The sequence below is a fragment of the Xyrauchen texanus genome, chromosome 7 (genome assembly GCF_025860055.1).
Source record: "Xyrauchen texanus isolate HMW12.3.18 chromosome 7, RBS_HiC_50CHRs, whole genome shotgun sequence".
Lineage (NCBI taxonomy): Eukaryota > Metazoa > Chordata > Actinopteri > Cypriniformes > Catostomidae > Xyrauchen > Xyrauchen texanus.
In genome coordinates this window covers 9,893,737-9,920,529 of record NC_068282.1, presented here as the reverse complement: position 1 = coordinate 9,920,529, position 26,793 = coordinate 9,893,737, and the positions used below count along the sequence as shown (strand labels likewise).

The following is a 26,793-nucleotide window of genomic DNA, read 5'->3' as shown; positions in this document are numbered from 1 at the left end:
TATTTTTTACACATACTGTACCTATCATTTTAAGATATAGATTTAAGCACTGGAGTCTTTTGGATTACTTTTATGCTGCCTTTGTGTGCTTTTGGAGCTTTTGGTAACCAGTTCACTTGCATTGTGAGGACCTAAAAAGCTGAAAATATTCTTCTTAAATCTGTGATTGTGTTCAGTAGATGAAAGAAAGTCATAAACATCTGAGATGGCATGAGGGCAAGTACATGATGAGAAACCTTTTGAATTAACTATTCTTTTAATGAGAGTGGAAGGTGATTTTACTGCAAAGCACAACAAAAAAAGCACTATGAAAGTATCTTAAAAGTAATCCAGGAAACAGGACTTTTGAAGCCATATAATAACTTTGAGGAACAGACCAAAATTTGCATAAATTCACAGATAATCTTACTCTCCACTCACGCTTCTGTTCAACTTAAACATGGTGCCTTTAGCTTGGCAGCATATATCAACACACTTTCCTTGTATTAAAAGAGCAGATCATACATTCTGCTTAATATTTCTTTAGTATTTCATGGAAGAAATAATATACTACAGGAACGACATGAGGGTGAGTAAATAATGAAAAAATATATTTTTGGGTGAACTCCCTTTAATATTTAAGTTTTGACATTTATAAACATCTCTACAACACTGAGATAATTTACATGCACACTAATATGCTGATAAATACCAAAAATCAGCTTATTCCAAAATCCAACAATGCAAGAAAACCTGTATTTACATGAGATTTAAAATCATCAGATTACTCCCTGTTTTTGACATCAAAATGTAAACAGGCATGCACACAATATGGATAAGCCACTAAGAATGCAGTAAAAGAGTTTGAGTGCAATGCAAAATTGGGGTAATGCATGTATGCGTGCAAACTGGTTTATCCTTAAGTCATTCTTACCCCAATTAAGGAAAACCATTTAAGATGTTTACATTATGCATTGTCTGCTTATTAAGCATAATCAGTGTAAGATCATGCATGGAGTGTCTTTTCATAGTCACCCTCTACAGGACAAAGTTTCACTTTTTGTGTTTTGTTCAAGATTTAGAGCTAATTACTGGTCCAAAAGAAGAGATTCCAAAGAATTGCCAGTTTCCTTGTGAAGTTCAGTATATTAACCAGCTGGTGAACACAAAAACACTGGGACAGACTGATCTAAAGGGTGGACCTGCAAACTCAGATACAGGTCAGTTCTAAATGCAAAGAGTGTAAATGTCACCCAAAGTGACTTAACTGATTTATAAAAAATAATTAGCAATATTTTCACCCAGTAATATAGTTAATTGGCCTAATGTAGACGGTTTATGATTGCCAAGCAATGTAGTAACTTAGTGCATTAATATACAATTCAACTGTGGTCGCAGGTGTACAGATATTGATATTTTTACAACGGCTTTGATCGTGTCTCATCAAATCAGTTAACCACACTTCCCTACTAAGCTTAGTAACACAATTTCCTTTTTTTTTTTGTCACAAAGTTCTGTGTTTTCTTATTTGTTCATTGTTAAAGAGAAGGTCAGACACATCTACAGAATTCTCTTGCTGTTTCTTGTCTATTAGTTTGCTGACAAGAGACGCATTTTGCCAAGAGAGATCTAATCATGTCTCTTTAGTCACATACCTGTCCACTCTCTCAGTCCACTGAGACTTTCATAGCTGTTTTTGTTTATCCAGATATCTGCTGGCCTCATATCAAAGTACCAGACTGCTGTCATCTCACCCTTAGAATCTAGAAAATGACTTATATAATGCCCTTATACATATGGAAAATTAACAACAACATGAGGGTGAGAAAATTATGACAGAAATAAGATTTCTGTGTGAACTAACACTTTAAAATAACAAAAGGTTAGAGGCCAGTTAATGACCAAAGGTGTTGGAGACTTTAATAAGATCATGCAAAATGTTTTTCCATATAAAAAAATGAAACAAAAGACTGTAGTCTCTCATTCTACATTACTTATTTTTCCTTTTTCATCACCTAGCAACTATGTATCAAAATACCGTGGGCTTTGTGAATGAAACCCTGTAGTCATAGCTTACAGCCTTGGATACTGAGCTGTCTGTTATATTTAAATGATAAATGGCAGTATTTTGTGCTTTGTTGCCAGGTTTCCATGAACTTAACACTGCTTTCCTTGCAACATTGCGGTATATAACAATTGAAAATATGCCAATACTGATCCAACAGATGGCAGGGGTTAACAATTACTTTTGAAATCAGAAGTTTGCATACACATTAGCCAAATACATTTAAACTCAGTTTTTCATCATTCCTGACATTTAATGGTAGAAAACATTCCCTCTCTTAGGTCAGTTAGGATCACTACTTTATTTTAAGAATGTGAAATATCAGAATACTAGTAGATAGAATGATTTATTTCAGCTTTTATTTATTTCATCGCATTTCCAGTGAATTAGAAGTTTACATACACTTTGTTGGTATTTGGTAGCATTGCCTTTAAATTGTTTTAACTTGGGTCAAAAGCTTTGGATAGCCTTCCACATGCTTCTCACAATAAGTTGCTGGAATTTTGGCCCATTCATCCAGACAGAACTGGTGTATCTGAGTCAGATTTGTAGGCCTCCTTGCTCGCACATGCTTTTTCAGGTCTGCCCACAGATATTTGGATTGAGGTCAGGGCTTTGTGATTGGCCATTCCAATACCTTGACTTTGTTGTCCTTAAGCAATTTTGCCAAACTTTGGAGGTATGGTTCAGATCATTGTCCATTTGGAAGAGACATTATGCGTCTCCTTCCTGAGTGATATGATGGCTGTGTGGTCCCATGTTGTTTATACTTGCGTACTATTGTTTGTTCAGATGAACATGGTACCTTCATGCATTTGGAAATTGCTACAAGGATGAACCAGACTTTGTTTCGAAGTTATTTTCTTTTGATTATTTGATGATGTCAAGCAAAGAGGCACTGAGTTTGAAGGTAGGCCTTGAAATACATCCACAGGTACACTGCCAATTCAGTACACCTTATATCAGAAGCTAATTGGCTAATTGTCTAAAGGCTTGACATCATTTTCTGGAATTTTCCAAGCTGCTTAAAGGCACAGGTAACTTAGTGTATGTGAATTTCTGACCAACTGGAATTGTGATATAGTCAATTAAAAGTGAAACAATCTGTCAGTAAACAACTGTTTAAAAAATTACTCATGCCATGCACAAATTAGATGTCCTAAACGACTTGCCAAAACTATAGTTAGCTAATAGTAAATCTGTGGGGTGGTTAACATTTTTTTTTAATCACTTCAACCTAAGTGTATGTAAAATTTAGACTTCAACTGTACTGTACAAGGATTGTAAATATTAGACTGAGTACGAAGGCAGTCATATTGTTGTAGACCAGCGATTCCCAATCAGGGGTACGTACACAAAATAATTGGATTTTCCATGTTTAAACCTAACAAAATCACATGTATGGCTTCAATTAAAAATAATATTATTAGGGATGGGTAAAAATATTGATTTTACAATTAACCATGATCTTTATTTGAACAGTCCTGTTATCGATCTTGCAAAGTTTGGCACCAGATATTTTCACTGCGTGTTGAGAACAAAAGTTTGGTTTGACTTATCCCATGTAATGTGTCCAATGAGGCGATCCACACAATCATTTGTCATTGAATAATGTCTCTTTTAATGCCCTTTCTGTTCTTTACATTTTGTAAATCAAAAACAACAAAAATGAAAAATGAAGGAATGCAATAAAGAAACTGCACATTCTCTCTTTAGCTCTTGTTTCTAATGTAATACTTGTAAATAGTACAAATTATGCATGTAAACAATAAATGTATGTAATAAAACATATGTGTACAATATATGCAGTTTTAAGACCTCTTATTTATTTATGGAATTCATGGAATTTACGAGTTTTTTAGGTGACCAACATTATGAAAATCTATTGATAAAATAACTTTTGTAAAATTAATATTTCATAATGTATCTTGTAAGTTACAAGGTCCCGTGTATAATTAACATAATTAGATAAGAGACGATTTCTTTCATATGTAAGCAAAATGGACATTATAACTAAAATATACCTGACATATAATAGATTTGTATCATTAATAATTATCAATATTAACGTTAGTGTTAATTATGTAGCCTTTGGTATACATCTTTGGTTTTGTGTCGATGAAGGGGTACTTCAGCTTTACTGATGGTGCTGTGGGGGTACTTACGGCAAAAAAGGTTGGGAAACCCTGTTATAGACAATGTTGTGATATTGTTAGCCTGCCTTCTCATGCTTAATACTGTAATTAATTGAACCATTTTAATACATCATCTTTTTACTTGAATGGCAGCTATTGTAATCAAAAACTGTAAATGTTTTATGCATGTATGCTTTCTAGAAGAAACAGGTGGTGTCAAAGCATCCATTTCAAGGGGTCATACCCCCCGGGACTCCTCCCATATTGCATTTGGGTCAAAGGTTATTGGACCTCCTCCACTGACTGCAAGGAAGAGCAGCACATCAGCCAACAGGAAAGAGGAAAGATCTAAATCCGAACTGAGTCTCAACATACCACAAGGCATGCATGGATTTTCTTAACACATAACAGCAAATCACCTTGAGATTTTACACAGAGATTACTGAGAAATACATTTGCATTTGCAGAAGGAAATAGTAGTAAAGGCAGCAATAGATTGTGTTAAAGACCCTGTGAAATCCAATTTTTTTGGCTTTTAGTCTTCACTGTAAAAAATGGAAACATAGAATTGTTACATAACACCAGATCTTACCCTTAAAAATACTTTTGTTGGTGTAACCTTATGTAGTCAGGTTGATTCAGTCATTCAATATTTTTCATTTAGATGTTACACCAATACAAGTGTATTTTTCAGGCTTCATGACAAAAGTTTTTTTACAGTGCATGTCCATTAGCTTTAAAGCCATATTCTAGTGTACTCCTAAAAGTTTACTTTTAGCATTTTCACATTTAAAAAAAACTAAACATATTAATGACTCATCTTTTACTAAACAGATTTGTGTTCAATCAAATGCTTTTAGGTTGAGAATGTCCCTTCTCCTACAACTAATCAGCATGTAGCAAATAGACTGATGACTGTGATGTAGCTAAAGCCTTTTGGCGATAACAAATAAATAAATAAAAAGAATAATGGATGAGCTCTTCGATATGTTTCATCCATACTTCTTGTATGCAAGAAGTTTGGCTTCTCTAGCAAACACATCAACACAAAACTGCATTCAATATCTCAGCTCTGTTGGTCCATACAATGCAACTGAATGGTGACCAAAACTTTGAATCTCCAAAAATAACACAAGACAGCATAAAAGTAGCCCATAACTTTGGATTCCAATGATTAAATCCATGACTTCAGATGCTATATAATTTTAGGTGTGTGTGAGAAACAGATAAATCAGCAAGAACGACGAGTCAGCTTACAGAGAGGAGGTGCAGCGGCTAACGGACTGGTGTAGAGCCAACAACCTGTCCCTGACAAAAGAGATGGTTGTTGACTTTAGGAGAGCACAAGGTGAACACTCTCCGCTGAACATCGACGGCTCCTCTGTGGAGATCGTCAAGAGCACCAAATTCCTTGGTGTTCACCTGGTGGAGAACCTCACCTGGTCCCTCAATACCAGCTCTATTACCAAGAAAGCCCAGCAGCGTCTCTACTTTCTTCGAAGGCTGAGGAAACACATCTCCCAACCCCATACTCACTACATTCTATAGAGGGACTATTGAGAGCATCCTGAGCAGCTGCATTACTGCCTGGTTTGGGACTTGCACCGTTTCGGACCGCAAAAGCCCTGCAGAGGATAGTGAGGACAGCTGAGAAGATCATCGGGGTCTCTCTTCCCTCCATCAAAGACATTTACAAAAAACACTGCATCCGCAAAGCAACCAGCATTGTGGACGACCCCACACACCCCTCACACAAACTCTTTACCCTCCTGCCGTCTGGCAAGACTGTGTAACAGCTTCTTCCTCCAAGCCATCAGACTCCTCAATACTCAGAGACTGGTTTGACACACACACACAAAAGTGTCCTGAGTTGCACTTTAATTTCTGTCACTTTATAACTGTCTGCTACCTCAATAACTTCTATGTGCATAGAACACTTTCTCATAGTATGTTATGTTTATGTTTTTAGAAACCGTCATCTTTTTGCACTACTGTGTACTGGTCGGCGCGGCACTGTGTCTATTGTCCTGATCATTGTCAGAAATTTCTTGTACTGTCCCGTACTTTTTGCACATGTTTGCATGTGCACTTTATATAGGTATATATAGGTATTTTATATAGGTATTTTATTTAGTTGTGTAGTCTCATGTGGTCCTGTGTTTGTCCTATGTTGTTTTTATGTAGCACCATGGTCCTGGTGGAACGTTGTCTCGTTTCGCTGCGTACTGTACTAACTGTATATGGTTGAAACGACAATAAAAACCACTTGACTTGAAATATGTAAGTAATTTTTTTTTTTACCATAAATCTCTTTCACATTCTTCTTTTCTTTAGTTTTTTGTCAACTTTGTTCTTCGTGCATATCACCACCTAGTGGTAGGGGCTGGTCAAAGGAGGATATTTATAGAAAAAAAATATTTAATAATGTACTGATCTGTTTCTCACACAAACCTATATTACTTTATGCTGCCTTTATGTGATTTTTGAAGATTCAAAGTTCTGGTCACATTCATTTACATTGAAAGGACCTACACAGCTGATATAGTCATCAAAAAAAATCTTTGTTTGTGTTATGCAGAAGAAAGAAATGTATACACATTGAAGTTATGTAAATTATGAGAGCATTTACATAAAATGAAGATCAATCAGAATTTAAAGAGTGGACATTCTAACATTGGTCAGTTATAGATTTTCAAATGTCTACTTGTACCAAAATCTTAATTTTTTAAACTAAGATTTAAATGTTCTTTACAGTTTATTTAAAAAAAAAAATAGCACAACTTAGACTGACAAAACAAACTTTTAATGTAGTTTATAACCAGTCTGATTTGAATTAATTACAGAAAATTATGGAGTAGAAGAATAAAAAGTGGATTTCGATATAGTGTTGTCATGGAATCACAGTAAATATCTTTACCATATAATGATGTTCAATTGTTGTATATTGGAGTGAGGAATTTTTTTAGTTATGTATTTCTAAATATAGGCAGAGCTGAAAATGTACAGCCTCGGCCACCACTTGAAAGGCCTTCAGCAGAGAGACTGGGCACTAAAAGACCACAGGGAATTCACAGTGTGGGGAGAGAAACATCAAGCACAGGTGAAGATCTGATTTCATTAACTTGCATTCTGTGAAAGATAAGATACAATTATGGCCCACTTATTGCCTCTCAGCTTTAGTAGATTTTTCCATTGTACAAATTAGATTGTTTATTTTTTTTGCCATTTTGAAGATTTGAAAGCTGTTCACATGGTCTGATAGATCATTGATCCTTTGCTCTTGGCCATCAGAATTAGCATTTATGTCTTTTTTTTAACCCTAGGTGTTCATGCCAGTACAACAGCTCTCTTGAAATTAATTGACTTTTGAAGTCTATTGGTGACACAAAGCATTTTATTTTAATCTCAAATGTTTCTTTAAGATAAAGAAGGCGGCAAAATTAGCCCAAACCAAGAGGGACCTGAGTCTCAAGGAAAAACTGCACTACAAATCATGTGCTCTGACTTAACAGTGGAAGATAAATTAACTTATCTGAATCTACAAGGTGAGTAATTATGTTCCTTACATGTTATATGGGCAAACCTAAACTGCTACTGTGCTCAGTATGTTAAATGACCTGACACCTAACTCAGATGTGTGAAAGCCTTATTACTAGTGCTTGGTCATACTTAGGGTAAGATATTTGAACAAACTCCAAACTCTTAAGTATTTTGCATGTACTTCGACCTGCATCGTTCATGCTACAGACATGCATGATAACTCAAATCTTGTCTTGTCAAGAACAAGTGTCCTATAACTTTTCAAAGGGATCAGACTTTTGATTAATACTCTTCATAAATAAACCTAATCTGGTGAAATGATATACAGTATATATATATATATATATATATATATATATATATATATATATATATATATATATATATATATAAATACATACACACAAAACTCTTCATCGTGTTAATATATAGAGTATAAAAACCTTAATTTGTTAATTACTTACATGTAGAGGATTGCAACAGAGCCAGGTCTCTGTCATTTAAAAAAATAAATAAATAAAAATAAAAAAAAGTCCCCAGTGTATTTAAGGCTTGTTTATAGTTAAAAGTCCCACGTTATGCACCAAATCTTAATTTTCTGGTTATTATTAGTGTTTTGTTTCCACAATAATCTGCTTTTGGGATTTTATTCATTTTGGACTCTCATATTCTTAATGTCTGTGCCGTCATAGTAAGGAAAGACTAAGAACTCTTGATCACTTTAAAAAAATTATTGGCTGATTAATCTGTCATCGGCCTTATTGTTAGGATTCAGACGAGGGCAGACGAGGAGTGAGGATCTAAATGCAGCTTTTTATAAATAAATAAGAAAACACAGAATAAATCAAAACACAGGGAACAAACAAAACATCCACGAGGGGATAACAAAAAGGTAAACACTAGAAACAACCACGGCGGGCACGGCAGGAACAAATGTGAAAGACAACCATAACATACAACGACCGACAACGAATAAACAAACAAGAGGGCTTAAATACACAAGGGTGATGATTAAATTAAACTCAGGTGAGAACAATGACACTGCAGTGATGAGGGCGGAGGATTATGGGAAGTGTAGTTCAGGACAGGTGACAGGGGAGAAACACAGAGCAGACAACGGGGAATAGTGACACTTATTACCCACCTTAGTTATCGGTCGACCTCTAATAAAAACCACTCAAAACACCTTAGCAACTGCATAGCAATGCTCTGGCAACAATCCACAACACCCTAGCACCATGGCAACTGGTTTTGCATAAACAAGACACACATTTTCTTCAGAAACATTAAAAAATATAGTTTTACAATAAAAACAACAACAAAAAAAAAAAGAACTACAAAACATTCCTAAAATTGATTTTTCTGCACAAGCTTCCTATTTTCTCACAGGACAGTTCACATACACTTGTATATTGGAGTAGTGAAAGTCTAGCTAGCCAACCAAACATCCCAAATGAGTGATTCTGGCAGTCATTTTGATGCCAACACCGAGAACACAATCAGTGTTCACAATCACCCAAAAATGAAAATTCTCTCATTCAGTTACCCTGATGCCATCCCAGATGTGTAAGACTGTCTTTCTTTAGCAGAACACAAATGAAGATTTTTAGAGGAAAATAGCGCGCTGTCATGTCCTTATAATGCAAGTACATGGGTGCAAGCACTTTGCCAGTCAAAAGGTCACATTTAGGCAGCATAAAAGTAATCCATGCATCTCCAGTCGATCAATTAATGTCTTGTGAAGCGAATCAATATGTTTATGTAAGTAACAATTCAATAATTAAAAACATTTTACCTTTAGATCGGCTCGCTTCCATCCAGGGCTCTGATGCTGTTTGAAATGGCAGAATCCTCACATGACATTCGTACTTCTGTTGTAAATAAGCGGCGTTTCTGAATTCTTGTGTAATTTCACTGACGTCCTTATGTCACGTGACAGCAGTGTGATGCGTCAGATGCTGGCAGGAAGCACTTTTTAAAAGTTAATTATGTTTTAATGATTTATAAAATGTTGTACACAAACATATTAATTTGCTTCAGAAGACATTCATTGATCGACTGGTGTCCTGTGGATTACTTTTATGCTACCTAAATATGACTTTTGGACCGTCGAGGTGCTGGCACCCGTGTACTTGCATTATAATGACCTGACAGAGCTCTATCTTCTTCTAAAAATCTTCATTTGTGTTCTACTGAATAATGTCATACACATCCGGGATGGCATCAGGGTACGTGAATAATGAGAGAATTTCCATTTTTGGGTGAACTATTCCTTTAACAATATTTTCCTGCAGATTAGGTTTAACTTGAACTTCCCTTTAGCCGAGAAAACGAGAGTTCATTAGTGGTAATGGGACATTAAGTACACTGTGTAGGTCAGAGAGAAGTCTCCGGGGTTCAGACAAGCTTGCACCGTGGGCAATTAGAAAAGGTGATTACAATATAAGCCTGTTCCAAAACGTGCCAGGAATCAAAATTTGCTAAACCACTTGGAACAGCAAGAGTGAAGGCAACACTTGAGAGGTGATCTGTGAGCTTGCATGCTTTAATTTTAATAGATGAAACATTACTCTGTAAAGAGATTAACAGGGCCTTTACATCTCTTTATCTGACGTGGTCATTATGTTGTGGTTTTTAATTTTTTATTTTAACATGTAATCATTTGTTCAGCTGACAAACCTTTATGATCCATGGCTGTGAGCAAAACAAACAGAACGCAAGCCATTGGAGGGAAATTACAAAAGAGATCTCTTTCATTTTTCCAACCTCATAGAAACTATACCTACATTTTTGCTAAATCATTTTTACATGGCTTACTGTACGTATTGCGGCTGTTTCCTGGTAAAATGGCAGATTATCCATTTATAAAGACTTTTCACTCTGTTCCTCACACAATGCTATTTTATGACATCAAAACAGTTTTCTATAGCGCATGACTTTTAACATCTGCATTACATAACATACTACATTTACAAGCTTATTTGAACACAATCAAGTTGTGCGGTAACTCAGATGATGGAGCATTGCCCTTGCAATGCAAAGGACCATGAGGTCGAGAAGAGTACACGAGTCAACACGTGAGCCAAATGTATCATCGAAGCACCACAAAATTATGTGGTTGCTTCAGCATTTGCGTTTTTCATCCCACTTTTGTGTTTTATAACATTATCAGTAAGGTTTAGGTTTAAGGTATTAGGGTAGGTTTTGTTGATTTAAAACTCAATAGAGCATTACTCTTAAAAACCTCATCTGTTTTTGAGAATATTTTACTCGCTTTTAGAGTCACACAATGGACATTTCACACTGGATCTGCCACAATATGTGTAATGAACCACAAAGATGTCGCCACAGTCAAATTATTTTCAGAAGATCAGGCTGAATTTGTCAGTTGTTTCTCCAAGACAGCAATGAGATTTTCCTCTGGGACAATGTTGCAATAGTTATTACATGGTGTAATTATGTGAAATATAAAGTCACTACATTAACCCCGGTACTTGAGGTCAGGGCGGAAGTTGCTAGTCATCAGTCAGAGTTATTCAAAGTGAAAACCATTTTTTTTGTTCCCTCATGCCTTTTCTTTGTCCTTGTCTCTAGGTGAGTGCAAGTTAAGCTCAGGTTCACAGTTCACAGTGATTTAGTCAGACTTTCTACTGCAGTGTATTTTGCTGAAGTAGATCAAAGTGTTCTACTCTCACACAGCAAATTCATCACTTGGTCTCTGTGGTGTCTTTTTGCTCCCTGCTCTCTGGGTGTCTTCTCTTTAGTATGAGGGCATGCAGACCCCACAGGCGCACATCGGTGTGTCTGAATTATGATCTTACTGTACCATTGCTCCCTATCTACTAATGATGTTGTTTATGTGCCAGTGGTTTAGCCAGAAAGTACCCCTCCTGCCCCCAAACTAAGCAGACACTGGCAAATTTAATGCTATTTTCCATTTTCTTTTATTCTCTCCGGACTGTGTATGTAAATTCCTTCCATCCACATCTTTAAAATATTGTTTCCAATGCGTCGGCCCCATTTATGTATATTTTAAGAGATCATTAATGCATAATGCCACAGTTATCGAATCCAGCACAAATGAAAGAGGTTAGACACGTCCTATAAATTCATGCTCGCGCTCAGTTGGCAAGCTTTGCGGAATTCATCTCAATCTTCAAGGATTGTGGTTATGCACTTATTTGCATACACTCAATAAAATGAACACGGGCGAAGAACATGAGTGCCTGTATAAAAAACGAAAGATGAAACATTATGGTTAGTAATTAGATTTCCATTATTGATCTTTATAGAGACAGTGATTCAATGGAAGGTCCCTGAGGGAGAAACAAGAAGAAAATGTTAATGTTTTCTCCTTTAGCAACATATTACCATCAGGACATATTCTCACTGGAGTCTGATTTTTGTCCAGAGATTATACAGAATGGGTGCTCTTGCTGTTTAAAAAATGGCTTCACTATATACATTTTTGCAGAATACTTTCTAGTCCTTTCTGTTTATTTTTTTTCCATCAGTCATTGGGGCTGCAACATACACTGCAACCTACCTAAAGATGTGCTTCATGTGGTAAATTAATATAAATAAAAATAAATATATAGATACTCTGGCTGCTCAAAAACTTTGTTTTTGAGTTGCCACAGTATGCAATAGATTGGACAGTATTAGGTAAAAAAATTGCAAAAAAGAAACAGCTTTCTCTAGAAACTCATCAGTCAATCATTGTTTTGAAGAACGGCTATACAATGCTTGAAATTGCCCCAAACAAATTTAGATTTCATTCAAAGGTGTACACTACAGTCTTCAAATATAAATGACAATTGGCTCTAACAAGGCATGTACAACTAAACAAGAGGATAAGCACATAAGGGTCTCTAGTTTGAGAAATAGACACCTCACATTTCCTCAGCTGACAGCTTCATTGAATTCTACCCGCTCAACACCAGTTTCATGTACAACAGTAAGGAGAAGACTCAGGGCTACAGGCCTTATGGGAAGAATTGCAAAGAAAAAGCCACTTTTGAAACATAAAAACATAAAGGAAAGGTTAGAGTAGGCAAATAAACACAGACAGATAATTGGAAAAGAGTGTTATGGATCTTAACCCCATTGAGCTTTTGTGGGATCAGCTAGACTTAAATGTGCGTAAGAAGTGCCTGACAAGACATATATGGCCAGTGCTACAAGAAGTGTGGGGTAAAACGTCACCTGAGTATCTGGACAAACTGACAGCTAGAATGCCATGGATCTGCAAAGTTAACATTGCTGCACTTTGAGAACTCTTTGAAGTACTTTAAGAAGTTCTGAACATTTTTTCAAATTATTATAGTACATTTTCACGTTATTAATGTCCTGACTTCTGACTATACATTGTGATCAGTTGAATGCCACTTTGGTGAATAAAAGTACCAAGTTCTTTCCATAAGAGCAAAATCTGTACATTATTCCAAACTTTTGGCTGCCAATGTACATTATATATATATATAACTGAATCAACTTGAATACATTAGGCTACATCAACAAAACAAATTTTAAGGGTTAGATCAGGTAGAAATAGCTCCTTAAGGTAATAATTACAGCTCACGTTTTACCGTAAATGCGTGTTCCTGGCATATTGGTTCCTTGGTGCTCATGTGGGAAATTCAGATTTTAATCTGGCCTGTTATATGTCCATTCCCATCTCTACCCTCACAATAAAACAGGCCAGAAACAAACTCTACACAAGTATGCAGTCTTTTTTATTGTATTATATTATATCTTGTATTATGCATGTGATAGAGCTACATTAACTGCTGTGGGCCAAAATAAACATCTTGTACTTGTCAGTCAGCCAAACAAAGCAAGACAACTTTTAAGAAGGAGACTATTTACACATTTACCAAATAAAAACACTTTTAAAATTGCAACAAATGGTAATTTTACCCATAAATCTGGCTGTCATATTTCTGCAGACAGTGTTTCTAGTGTGGAGACATCTGGGTCAGCTCTCAAGCCTCCGTATGCTTCTCTGCTTCCTAAATGTGTGCTGACTACAGATGATGCTGACCTTTGTGACACGGAAAGTGAGCTCTCTCTCTGCGATGAGGAATACGAAGAGGAAGTCTTCACCTTCTCCTCATGCCCGCACTTGGCCAGACGGAATCAGACTAGCAACGACCCTGCCAGTGATTTGACCTTTGGCCTTAAAGGTTACGAGCTGGTTACCGAAGGAGAGCGCAAAGATGCACGTCTGGAGGATGATTTTGTTGGTAGTGAAAGTGAAGAGGTATTGACACGCAAAAAACATGCACATAATTTAAAATGCAGAAACAAATAAATGTGTGTGGCTTTAACAGTAATTGATTTGACAGGAATTGATTGAGACTTGCTTCAGATGTTAAATTAATAAATTTCCAGACATTGTAAAGTTGCTAAAGTAATTTGAATGTATACTCTATTGGGTTATCAAGTGGCCAGAAGAGCTGCACAACAGATAATTAGAGCTACTGTACATTGTGATAAATTGTGTACAAAATAGTTTTAACAAAAAAACCCTAGACCTATTGTAGATGTATCTACATAAGTCATAAAGGAAAAAATGGCTAATTAATGTTCCCCTTCTGTCGCTCTCTCCACGTTGTGTCGGAGAAGCCACACTAGGGGTCTCTCTTGAGCACCGATATCCACCTCTGATCTATGAAAAAAGGCCAATGAGAGTTGGCAGCCAGTATTTGCATGTCCCGCCCCCGGACATACGGGTATTTAAGCGGCGCAAATACGGGAGTTCATTCAGAAAATTTCTTCGGAGCCGATGGTCTGTCTGCAGTTTGCTGCGAGTTACACACCACTAACGTTCCTGTTTCCTCTGACGATCTGCATGCTGTTGGATCTTGACGGCGACAACAGCGGCTTTCTCCTTCGCATTGCACGCCGTGCATTGTTGCCCCTGAGCGCTCGACAGCGCAGACACACACACATACTGTGTATTAAAAGAGTTATTTCCTTAAAAGAGTGAATTTCTCTAAAAGAGCAAAACACAGCGGCGTTGAACGTCCTTTTCAGGACGCGTCTTTTTCAAGATGCCCTTCCGCCCCTGTGTTGTTCCTGGATGCGGTAGAGTGCTCTCTGCTTCAGACGGCCACAGGCGCTGTCTCGTGTGTTTGGGCCGCGATCACACCGAGGCGGCGTTTGTGGATGGCTCATGTTCTCACTGCGAGAACATGACCATGACCACGTTGCGTTCGCGGCTTGCTTTCAACAGAGAGCAAGCCACCCCAGCTGCACCCCGCATTGCTCCTTCTTCCCACGGGATTGAGGACGATGCGGTTGGCGCTGGGGGCGATTTGGGGGTGGCAGCGGGTGCAGTTTTGCCGGGTAGCTCCCCGCGAACCTCCCGTTCCCCGACACGCTCGCTGGTCCCCGTCTATGCTCGCGGCAATAGCGGCTCGCCTCACGGCCCGGCTGTCTATCCTCCCGAGCCCGAAGCAGATGAGCTTGCCACTGCATCGGAGAGTGTGATGTCTGATGCCGAGGACTCCCCTGGACTGCCGCCTTCGGGCCAGCAGGCCCAGGCTGAGGCTCAGATGTCTGACATGCTTTCCTGGGCCGCCGTGAGCGTGGGGTTGGATTGGAACCCTCCATCCTCCCCACAGCCTTCACGGTTGGATGACTGGTTCCTGGGGGCAGCGCGCCGTTCGCGGCCACGCATCCCCCCGGTCCCGTTTTTCCCGGAGGTGCATGACGAGCTGACGTCTGCGTGGAGAGCCCCGCTCTCCGCTCGTCTAGGTGCCACCCGCTCCACTCTCACTACCCTCGACGGCGGAGAGCACCACGGATACGGGGCGATTCCCCAGGTTGATAGGGCAGTTGCGTACCATCTATGCCCCGGTAGCCCTACCTCCTGGTGTGGCCGCCCCGTACTCCCATCCAAGCCCTGTAGGACAACATCCTCACTCAACGCGAAGGCCTACAGTGCGGCTGGACGCGCTGCCTCCGCCCTGCATGCGATGGCCCTCCTGCAAGTCCACCAGGCCAAAGCACTCAGAAACATGCACGGGGGTGGACCTGATCCTGATGTGCTGCAGGAACTGCGCTCAGCGACCGACCTCGCCCTGAGAGCGACGAAGGCCACAGCGCAGGCACTCAGACAGGCGATGGCCACCCTAGTGGTCCAGGAATGCCATCTCTGGCTCAATCTGGTCGAGATGCGTGAGGCTGACAAGAACCGCTTCCTAGACGCACCTGTCTCCCAGATTGGCTTTTTCGGCGACACCGTCGAGGACTTCGCCCAACAGTTCTCCGCGGTGAAGAAGCAGACGGAGGCCATCTCTCACATCATGCCCCGCCGCACACCTGCCGCTACGGGCCCTGCCCCGTCTGCCCGCCGAGGGCGTCCCCCTGTGAAGAAACCAGCTCCTGCTCTGCCTCAACCTGGGCCCAGCTCTCAGCCCCAGCGTCGAGCACCCCACAGGCGGCGCACGCCCCCTGTCTCACGAACCCCCTCCAGGACCCGGAAGGCTCCCAAGCGTTCCTGAGACAGCCGACCCAGAGCCCAAGACGTTAGCTCCGGAGGTGGTAAGACCGCTCCGTCCCCGGTGGAGGGCCGGGAGGAGAATCCTTTGTTTTTTCATTTGCCACACCCCCTGACGGGGGCTGTGGTACCCACATTCTCAATAAAAGAGCTATTTCCTTTGCCTCTGGGTCACCTGGCCCGCAAATGCCGTTCTCACGGCAATCTGCTTTCAGATTATGACAGTCCGCGATCCCACCTTCCGCCTGCCTACGACTGCCCCCCGGCCGGCCAGTTCAGACGAGTCCAGAGGACGCCAGCAGACCTCCTCCTCAGTCATGAACCCGCCCCCTGCCGGGTGCGCGGAGCAAGGTAAGTGCTTTGAGTCTATTCTCAGCACCCCAGCCTCAGGCCATAACGAAGCCTGCATTACCTGTTCCGCCCCGCTGCGAGGCCCCGACGGGTACGTCCAAAATACTCATCCCTTTGGTGCCCCTAGCGCAGAGCTGGGAAGCGTGGTTTTCGCTTCCCAACGCATCACGCTGGCTGCAACTGACCATTCGACTCGGTTACGCAATTCAGTTTGCCCGGCTCCCGCCCCCCTTCAGGGGCGTCCGCTTTTCCGCAGTACACGGCGAGCATGCCAGTTCCCTGCGCACGGAAATTGCGACCCTCTTAGCCAAGGGCGCGGTAGAGCCCGTCCCTCCAACCGAAATGAGGAAGGGTTTCTACAGCCCTTACTTCATTGTACCCAAGAAAGGCGGCAGCTTACGACCAATCCTGGACCTGCGAGTTTTCAATCGGGCCTTGTTAAAACTCCCGTTCAAAATGCTCACGCAGAGAAATATTCTGGCTGGCGTTCAGCATCTAGATTGGTTCACAGCGGTAGACCTGAAGGACGCGTACTTCCACGTCTCAATTCTGCCATGACACCGACCCTTCTTACGGTTCGCGTTCGACGGCCAGGCGTTTCAGTACAAAGTCCTCCCCTTCGGCCTGTCTCTGTCCCCTCGCGTCTTAACGAAGGTCGCAGAGGCGGCTCTTGCCCTGCTACGAGTAGCCGGCATCCGCATTCTCAACTACCTCGATGACTGGCTTATCCTAGCACACTCTCGAGAGTTACTATGCACACACAGAGACCAGGTGCTCCGGCACCTCAGCCGCTTGGGGCTTCAGGTCAACTGGGAAAAGAGCAAGCTCACTCCGGTTCAGAGCATCTCTTTTCTCGGGTTGGAGTTAGACTCAGTCTCAATGACAGCACGTCTCACGAGCGAGCGTGCTCAGTCGGTGCTGGATTGCCTCGCTTCCTTCAAGCCAGGCACAGTGGTCCCTCTAAAACTTTTCCAGAGGCTCCTGGGGCATATGGCGTCCTCTGCGGTGGTCGCGCCGCTGGGGTTGATGCATATGAGACCACTCCAGCACTGGCTCCAGACTCGAGTCCCGAGACAAGCATGGCACCACGTCACGCATCGGGTAAGGATCACCCCCGCCTGCCTCAAAACACTCCGACCCTGGACAGACCTCTGCTTTTTACGGGCAGGAGTGCCCCTGCAGCAGGTGTCCTGACGCGTTCTGGTCACAACCGATGCCTCCCGGTCCGGGTGGGGTGCCGTGTGCAGCAGGCACGCAGCAGCGGGCCGTTGGAAAGGGGCCCCGCTGCGTTGGCACATCAACTGCCTGGAGTTGCTGACCGTCCTTCTCGCCCTCAGGAAGTTCCTCCCGTTAGTTCGGGACAAACACGTCCTCGTGAGATCGGACAGCACCACGGTGGTGGCGTACATAAATCGCCAAGGCGGCGTACGCTCCCGCCACATGTCACAACTCGCCCGCCGTCTCCTCCTATGGAGCCAGCAGCGACTCAGGTCACTGCGTGCCACTCACATCCCCGGCAAGCTCAACGTCGTAGCGGACGCGCTATCACGACAACGCCTGCCCGGCGGGGAGTGGAGGCTTCACCCCCAGTCGGTCCAGCTGATTTGGGAACGGTTTGGCAAGGCCCAGGTAGATCTGTTTGCCTCCCAGGAAACCTCCCACTGCCCGCTCTGGTACGCCCTAACAGAGGCTCCCCTTGGGACAAACGCGCTGGCACACAGCTGGCCCTTGGGGCTGCGCAAGTACGCATTTCCCCCAGTGAGCCTTCTTGCACCGGTGCTGTGCAAGGTCAGGGAGGACGAGGAGCAAGTCACGTTAGTGGCCCCCTACTGGCCCACTCGGACTTGGTTCTCGGAACACAGAATTCTCGTGACAGCTCCTCCCTGGCGAATTCCCCTGAGAAAGGACCTCCTCTCTCAGGGACGAGGCACGCTCTGGCACCCACGCCCACGTATGGGGCGTATGGGGCACATGGCAAGATTGGAATGGGTCCCCTAGTGTCGCTTCTCCGACACAACGTGGAGAGAGCGACAGAAGGGGAACGTTTGGTTACGTATGTAACCTCCGTTCCCCGAGGGAGGGAACGACACGTTGTGTCTTTCCTCCGCCATGTCGCTGAACCGAGCCACTGTTGTGGCCGGACCATTTCCGGCTCCTCAGAAAAATCCTGAATGAACTCCCGTATTTGCGCCGCTTAAATACCCGTGTGTCCGGGGGCGGGACATGCAAATACTGGCTGCCAACTCTCATTGGCCTTTTTTCATAGATCAGAGGTGGATATCGGCGCTCAAGAGAGACCCCTAGTGTGGCTTCTCCGACACAACGTGTCGTTCCCTCCCTCGGGGAACGGAGGTTACATACGTAACCAAACGTTATGTTGGCTGGTATTCCTATTTCATGAGGAATATATATTTATTTATTATTATTTTTACAATATTCTTGTTATTAATATTATTATTATAATCATCATCATTGTTAATATTATTAATAATAATATATCTATATAAACTACTGTATTATGCATAATTTAATACATATATCACAACAACAATAATAACATAATAATAAAAATGTATTATAATAATTAATTAATTATAATTAATAATAATTTATTTTAATTATATTATATTCATATTCATATAATAATAATACTTTTTGTTATTTTCAGAAAATATTCTTGTAAATATTATTATTATTATTATTATTAATAATAATAATAATAATAAAAAGAATACACAGATTTAAACTGTGTTATGTATATTATTAATCCATATTTAATAATATAGATATATAATCATAATTATAAATATATTGTTAAATATTAATTTCATTTATAGGTTTCATTTAATAATAATAACAATAATAAATTATTTCAACTAATTTATTATTGAATTTATATTGAATAGTTAATTATGTATTAGTTAATTGAGCTATGTATCACTTATTTATTTTTTAGATCCAATTTTTATTAGCCACATTTTTTTGTGCTGAACCTTTTGTCTCAGAAAGTAAGCTGGAAAGCATTACCAATGATATCCAAAATTAAAATATTAACTTAATCATCTACAGAAATGGAAAATGGAGAAACAACCACTAATAAAACTCCAGCAGTGTTTACATGCATGTATATCTTGTAAACTTTTGTTGAGGCACCTGGATAAAACATTTACTCTCTTCTATCGCTATGCATAAGGCATATGCAAACACAACATAGTGATGTCTTTTATTAACAAGCATTTCCTTTATTAAACGTCAATTCCATAGCATTCTTTTATTTATTTCTAAGTTTCCTCTCAAGGACATACATTCCAGTGGAGTCATCTGTTAATGAGACACAACTGGATTTGGCCCCCCGGAGGGCCCAACATTCAATTAAGTCAATGAAGAAAACCATCAGATTTCTTCAGATCAGTTCCTTTCTTATGAGAAAGCATTCTGCTCCATGATTCTCTTGAGTTCTTTGTCCATTGAGAAGCACATCATTCTTTCAGTCTCAACTTTGGCATACATATGTTCTGCTACACTTAATTCGAGATTTTGTATTGATATCACTCACAGTTTTATTGGCTGTTCATATACATATATATCTATATATCTATATATCTATATATATATATATATATATATATATATATATATATATATATATATATATATATATATATATAGGCATTATATATATATATATAGGCATTCTCTTTAGTGACAAGAAGTAGATGTCTATTTGTATTCTTATTACTCACGGGAGATGAAAAAAACGAAATAATACATTTTGAATATTCTGAACATTATGTTTATGTTGTGTCTTTATAACTTGCACCTGTGTGATATTAAATCATTTGTAATGGAAGCAGAGGTGATTATATTTGCCTAATGACTTCCATTAATGCCACAGAGTAGACATCAGAAGCTAGATGAAGCAGTAATGTATTGGAATGTATCTGTAACACAGCCTAATAACCAATAAACACACCCTGAGAATATTCACTTCACTGGGTAGCCTGCCCAGTTTAAATGACTCCATTACAAATAGGTGACACTGTGCCAGGCTGATGTTTGTTTGTGTTTACCGAATATCAGTATTTCTCATTATTCAGAAGATATGACACATTTGTTAAAAAAAAAAGGTTAAAAAAAGGCCCTCTGGGGGATATTATGATGGAAGGAAGGAGTCAAAAATTGTTGCTGGTCTGGTGGTTTGGCTGGCCATGCCCTTTTACTGAGGTTGTCATCATTAGTGTGAATCTTGCTGTTTAAGACCATTAGTTTAGATCAAAGCCTCACTGGTTTAAAGACCTTATCTTTTCCAAAACAGAGCGAAGACAGACAACTGTCAGGGCACTGTGTTGCCTTGATTAATTACAGGTAACTGTGATGTTACTCCACCCATGCCAAACTGTCTCGCATCATGGCTATTAATGTGTTTCATCTGTGACAGTGTTGGTTTTCTCAGCCCCGAGATTCTTGCAAGAGGTTTCATCATTCTTTTTATGATTCCATCACATGGTTTTTTAGGGGGGGGGACTTGTAGTTTTTGAGAGAAATTGGTTGATTAATGTCTTTCTTTTCTTTTTATTATTTCCGTAACTTTTGAACAAACCCTAACCCTAAGTATTAAACTTGGTGTGTAACTTGTTCCAAAATGAAACTTGGTGTGTAACTTGTTCCAAAATGTGCCCTACAGATATAAATGATGCCTAAAACTATGCAGCTTGTAGCGCAGAGTTGTACGATTAGTTTTCTATGTGATTAGACTTACGATTCTTCCTTGACAAGTGATGTAATGGTTGAAAATATCCCTAACATTGATGTTGGGAACCAGAATATCATAGGCTCCATTTCCACCTGGTATTAAGATGTGTTTCAGGTGATCCGATCACATGTGGTCAGGTGAGATACATTGCTGTTTAAATCTGGTCATTTAAATGCATCTCCTGTAACCACTTATGTTTGGATTTAGAGGGGAGGGTCTCTGTTTCATGATGAAATACATCAAACACTATATCAATCATTGTGTTACTGCATGATAATAAAACGCAACAAAGTGTGAAAGGACAAAGCAAGTGTGAAAACAACAGCATGCTGTTTCTCACAGATGCGATTTAAATTTAATGGAAGCACAAATGCAACATGTCAAGCAGAATTATCCATTATTTTAGTGGATTACCTGTATTAAAGAAGCTTGGTATTCGTGATTGTCATCTGTGTTGATATCAGACATATTAAAGAAGATCCGTGAAGCTCTCGTGATTGTGTATGTATCCGTTTTTTTTTTCCGGATGGTTATCTCCTTTTAAAGCCGCTCATTAGCAGCAAAGTTGAAACTCTTGTTTTAGCTTAGAGATACATTGACAGGTGAGGGGTGATTTCTCCTGAAGTCCACTATCATCTCAGTTTTGAGCATGTTCAAAAGTCCCAGGTCTGTCGAGGTGTTGCAGGATATAATGCAGTCCCATACTGACAGCATCATTCACAGACCTGTTTGCTCAGTAAGCAAACTGAAGGGGGTCCAGCAGGGGTCCAATAATGTCCTTCAGGTAGGCCAAAACCAGTCTCTCAAATGACTTCATGACCATAGATGTGAGAGCGAAAGGTCTGTAGTCATTAATTCCTGTGATTTTGGGATTTTTCGGAACTGCAATGTTGGTGGAACATTTGAAGGGAACTTCATACTGCTACAGTGATCTATAAGAACTGTGTAAAGATGGGGCCAGTTGGTCAGCACAGACTTTCAGACAGGCAGGTGATAATCACCATCTGGGCCTGAAGCTTTCCTAATCTTTTGTTTCCAAAATACCGGCACACATCCTCCTCACAGATCATAAGTGCATAATGAGTTGGAGGAGGGGGGTTCCAGGAGGTGTTGGTCTGTGTGTGCCGAGTGGGGGAGGGTTGTGAGTCTGGGCTTTTCAAACCTGCAGTAAAACACATTCAGTTCATCAGTCATTAGTTGACTCTCAACAAAGTGATGGGGAGGTGTCTTGTACTTAGTGATGCTATTTAGGTCTTTCCACACATATGCAGGATTGTTGGCTAAAAACAATTTTTTCAGCTTTTCAGAGTAGCTTTTTTTGTCAACTCTGATTTCCTTAGTAAGTGTGTTCCTGGCCTGGTTGTACAATGTTTATCCCCACTTCTGTAAGCATCCTCTTTGGCATGACAAAGCTGTCTGAGTTTTCCTGTAAACCATAGTTTATCATTACTGAATGATAAACATGTCCTAGTAGGGATGCACATATCCTCACAGAAACTGATATATGATGTCACAGTATCTGTGAGCTCATCCAGGTCTGTGACTGCAGCCTTAAAAACACTCCAGTCTGTGGAGTCAAATCAGGCCTGTAGTTCCAGTTCTGCTTCATTGGTCCATCTCTTTACAGTCCTTACAGTTGATGAAGAGCACCTCTAAATTAGGACAGCACATCTTCTTCAATGCTGTTACATCTGTACACTAACTTTCTTTGATGTAAAAGCATGTTCCAAAATCCCTCAGAACACAGTAACTACACAGCAACACCCTAAATACCACCCAGAATATCCTAGCAGCTACATAGCAACGCCCATGTTTTGTGGCATCAACTTCTGCACGAGCAAGCACCGTTCACATGTTCATCAGAAAGAGTAAAATCTAGTGATCTCATATCTTTCGCTCTTTCTTTATCTCTTTCTCCTCTCATAGGATGAAAGGCATACTGACTTTCTCACCGATAGCTGTACAGTCCATTATCTTCCTGCTCCTCCCCCAACACCTTCTATACCAAAATACAAATTTTTACCCAAGTTCTCCACTGAACCAGTTATGGCCCAGGCCTTCACAGTTGGGCAGACCTCCACACATCAAGTCTCTGAGGGCACAAGAACCAAACCCATGCAAATAGCCCCAACCCACTGCCTCTCACCCAATGCCTTCAGACCAGGGAGCAGGCTGGATTGGTCTGAGGCTGGTAGAGCACTGCCTGATGGAGAAACGAGGATATCTATCAACAGAGCGTCTGTTCGCAAGATCTCGAGAGAGAGTTCTGGTCTCCAAAAGGTGAGCTTGTTTAGTAATAGTCTGGCTATATTCAGATAAAATTGAACACTATCTTTTTATTTACTGATTACAGCTCAGAATACAGTCAACTTCAAGTTTATTGTTATGGACACACTGTATACTGCCTACTTTGTTATATTAAGTGAAACAGTTGTCATTATTACACAATAGTATTAAACATTTCGGTAACTCTTTTACAGCACTCATCCATCTGGGTTGATTTTAATGTCAACATATACTAATAAATTTTTTTTAAATGAAAAGGTGTGTATGTTAACAATAGTTAATACATTATAAACTCATTTGAACTAACAATGAACTATTTTATTTACACTCACTTAGCTCATTATTAGGAACACTATGGTCCTAATAAAGTGCCCAACGTGGTCTTATGCTGTTGTAGCCCATCCGCCTCAAAGTTCAATTTGTTGTTCATTCTGAGTTGATATTCTGCTCACTACAATTGTACAGATTGGTTATCTGAGTTACCGTAGCCTTTCTGTCAGCTCAAACCAGTATGGCCTTTCTATGTTGACCTCTCTCATCAACAAGGCATTTCATTCCGCAGAACTGCTGCTCACTGGATTTGAGCAGGGGTTGGCAATCTTTTTGACATTGAGTGCCATTTTTATTTTCCTGGTCAATGGCTGTGCCGACGAAAAACATGTGCATGTTTGAGTCCACTTGTGAAAATTTTTCTGTGGAGGTGAGGGTGTGGTCGAGCGCCCATCTGGGAGAGAGAAAACAGTAAGGACATCCACCTGAGATGAATTGTGGCTAATTACGATGAATTGTGGCTCGAACCCCAGTTATTTTCAGTGCGAGCAAGCCCCCACTGGGTTTTCCCCATTTTAATTGTTATATGGGCATAACCACCATGATGTGTTAGACATCATGAAGGAAAATTGGGAGGAGAGACCTTCACAAAGCAAAAATTAAATTCAATACATTCTTGTCCTGAGAGCAAAACTCCACACACTGGGGTGTCTATCACAGGAGAATTTGCAACAGGCTCAAGAAAATCGGTCCCATCTGTATAACAGGGGAGCTCAGCTATGGAGATTGCACAGGGAGATAAAGTACTTGTGTTGCTAACCACATCGAGCTCTAAATTAAGTGGCAAGGGCCCTTTTTTCACCAGTTTGCAAAAACGTTTCTCTGTGTTCTCGCCTCTCCCCGACCACTCTAACCTCATAGAACACCACACTGAAACAACCCCCGGGGTAGTGGTACATAGTTGTCCCTACCGCTTACCCGAAAACAAGAAACGGGTAGGACAGGAAGAATTAAAAGTCATGCTCGTTATGGGGGTAACAGAAGAATCCCACAGTGATTGGGCCAGCCTGGTGGTCCTGGTACATAAGAGTGAAGGCTTGGTCCGATACTGTGTGGATTATAGTAAAGTCAACGCGGTGTCGAAATTTGATGCGTATCCAATGCCTCATGCAAGCCATTCACACATCACAAGCCAATCAACTATTTAGCCCTTTTTGGTGAATTGCACCAGCAAAATCCTAAAACTGTATTTCAAGGTCTAATTTATATTTTGAAAAGACTCCCATGAACCCCATGATTTTTGTTTCCTGTTTTAATCGTTTCGTGTAATTTTAGGTGAGACCATGGTTTATTCAGGGTGTACCTGTATGCTGGGTTGGAAATCTCAAGGATTAATAGAGGCATATTCCATATAACATCACGTGTTGTTCTGAAAGCAAAAAAAAAACAAATGAATCGTGGAATGTAGGCTGTCATCCATGCAGACTGACCGAAGCAAGGCGGGCATGTTTACTCACGCAATTAACCGAAAGTGATGCACGAATGGCTTGCATGCGCTGCACAAGTATTTTGGGTATTCTGCAGTCTCATCACATTTAGCCTCCCATTCAGCTCATGAAAACACACTGCATGATCGTGAGGAAGGATTGCGGAATGCAGGTGCGGAATTTATATAAATAAAATCGTCTATTCCTCTCTCGACATTGCTGGCATGCCAGTGATTACCCCTCCGTGTGCCAATGTCGGTTGGATAGGTTGCCAACCCCTGCTCTATAGACTGATGTGCATGAATATCCCAGGAGATCAGATGTTACAGAAATACTCAAACCAGCCCATCTGGCATCAACAATCATGCCATGTTCGAAATCATTGATATCACATTTTTCCCCATACTGATGGTTGATATGAACAACAACCAAAGCTCCTGACCCGTATCTGCATGATTTTAAGCATTGCACTGCTACCACACAATTGACCGATTAGATAATCGCATGAATAAGTAGGTATACAGGTGTTTCTAATTAAGTGCTCAGTGAGTGTATATTAATAAACATTAACCACGATTAATACATGCTTTAAATAATCATTGTACATTGTTAGTTCATGGTTCCTAATGTATTTACAAACACAGCCTTATTGTAAAGTTTAGCAACATTTCCAACAGTAGTATGGACCATTTTTGTCACATGACCTCATCACATTGCACGTCATAAGTGTTGTCTAGTTATAATCTTTAAAATTAATAATTATTCTGCATTTTTAATTCAATTTTGTGTTAACATGTCTATATTTTTTGGCAGTGTGATCAAATTAGTAAAAAAAAAGAGAATGTTTTAAAATTAAATCTTTCATTACTTCATCACACTGAAAATGAAAGGTCAAGTGTTTTCAATACCGCATATTTTGACAAAAGTAATAGGACATTTGGGAATTCTTTGCAACAGAAAACCTTTGCACAGTATACATACTGCAAAACTAATTAGTAGGATGTCATTCCAAATAAAGTTAATTTCATACCATAATGAAGAAAAATCTTTTTTTTATAAGGATATATCTTATAAAATATCTTTTCAACAACACAAAAACAAAACATAAAAGGCATTCAAACAAGTCTAAATCGAATCTAATAAATCTAAAACAAATCTAGGTAGAGTTAGAGAAATAGACCCAAAAACATAGCAAGCAGAACGTGAGCTTTGTGTAGATGCCCACACTAATGACATGGTCTGTAATTATGAGGATGACAAATATTTTTGAGTAACTAGCACGCAATAAATGCAAGGTTAGAGGGGATCAAATCAAGTACATACTTGAGCTGAATTGATGCACTCCAGCAGAGTGTCTTTGTGGTGGTGGGGGCGTGGTTTATCGCTGGCTTGTAAATGGAGAGCAGGAGATGAGAATGGTA

At 40.3% G+C, this 26,793-nt stretch overlaps 1 protein-coding gene and 1 long non-coding RNA gene across 2 annotated transcripts in view; one reads left to right on the top strand and one right to left on the bottom strand.

Moving 5' to 3' along the window:
• The window catches only part of LOC127646238 (protein CFAP20DC-like), a 36,527-nt gene that overhangs the window by 1,366 nt on the left and 8,368 nt on the right, over nt 1-26,793 (top strand). The window contains exons 3-8 of the mRNA XM_052129736.1: nt 1,056-1,199; nt 4,381-4,560; nt 7,166-7,279; nt 7,602-7,724; nt 13,668-13,981; nt 23,256-23,609. Coding sequence (XP_051985696.1) covers nt 1,056-1,199; nt 4,381-4,560; nt 7,166-7,279; nt 7,602-7,724; nt 13,668-13,981; nt 23,256-23,609 — 1,229 coding nt within the window. The remainder of the gene's footprint in view (nt 1-1,055; nt 1,200-4,380; nt 4,561-7,165; nt 7,280-7,601; nt 7,725-13,667; nt 13,982-23,255; nt 23,610-26,793) is intronic.
• Nucleotides 1-26,793, bottom strand: part of LOC127646239 (uncharacterized) — a 35,091-nt gene that overhangs the window by 1,256 nt on the left and 7,042 nt on the right. The gene's annotated exons all lie outside the window — the stretch shown is intronic.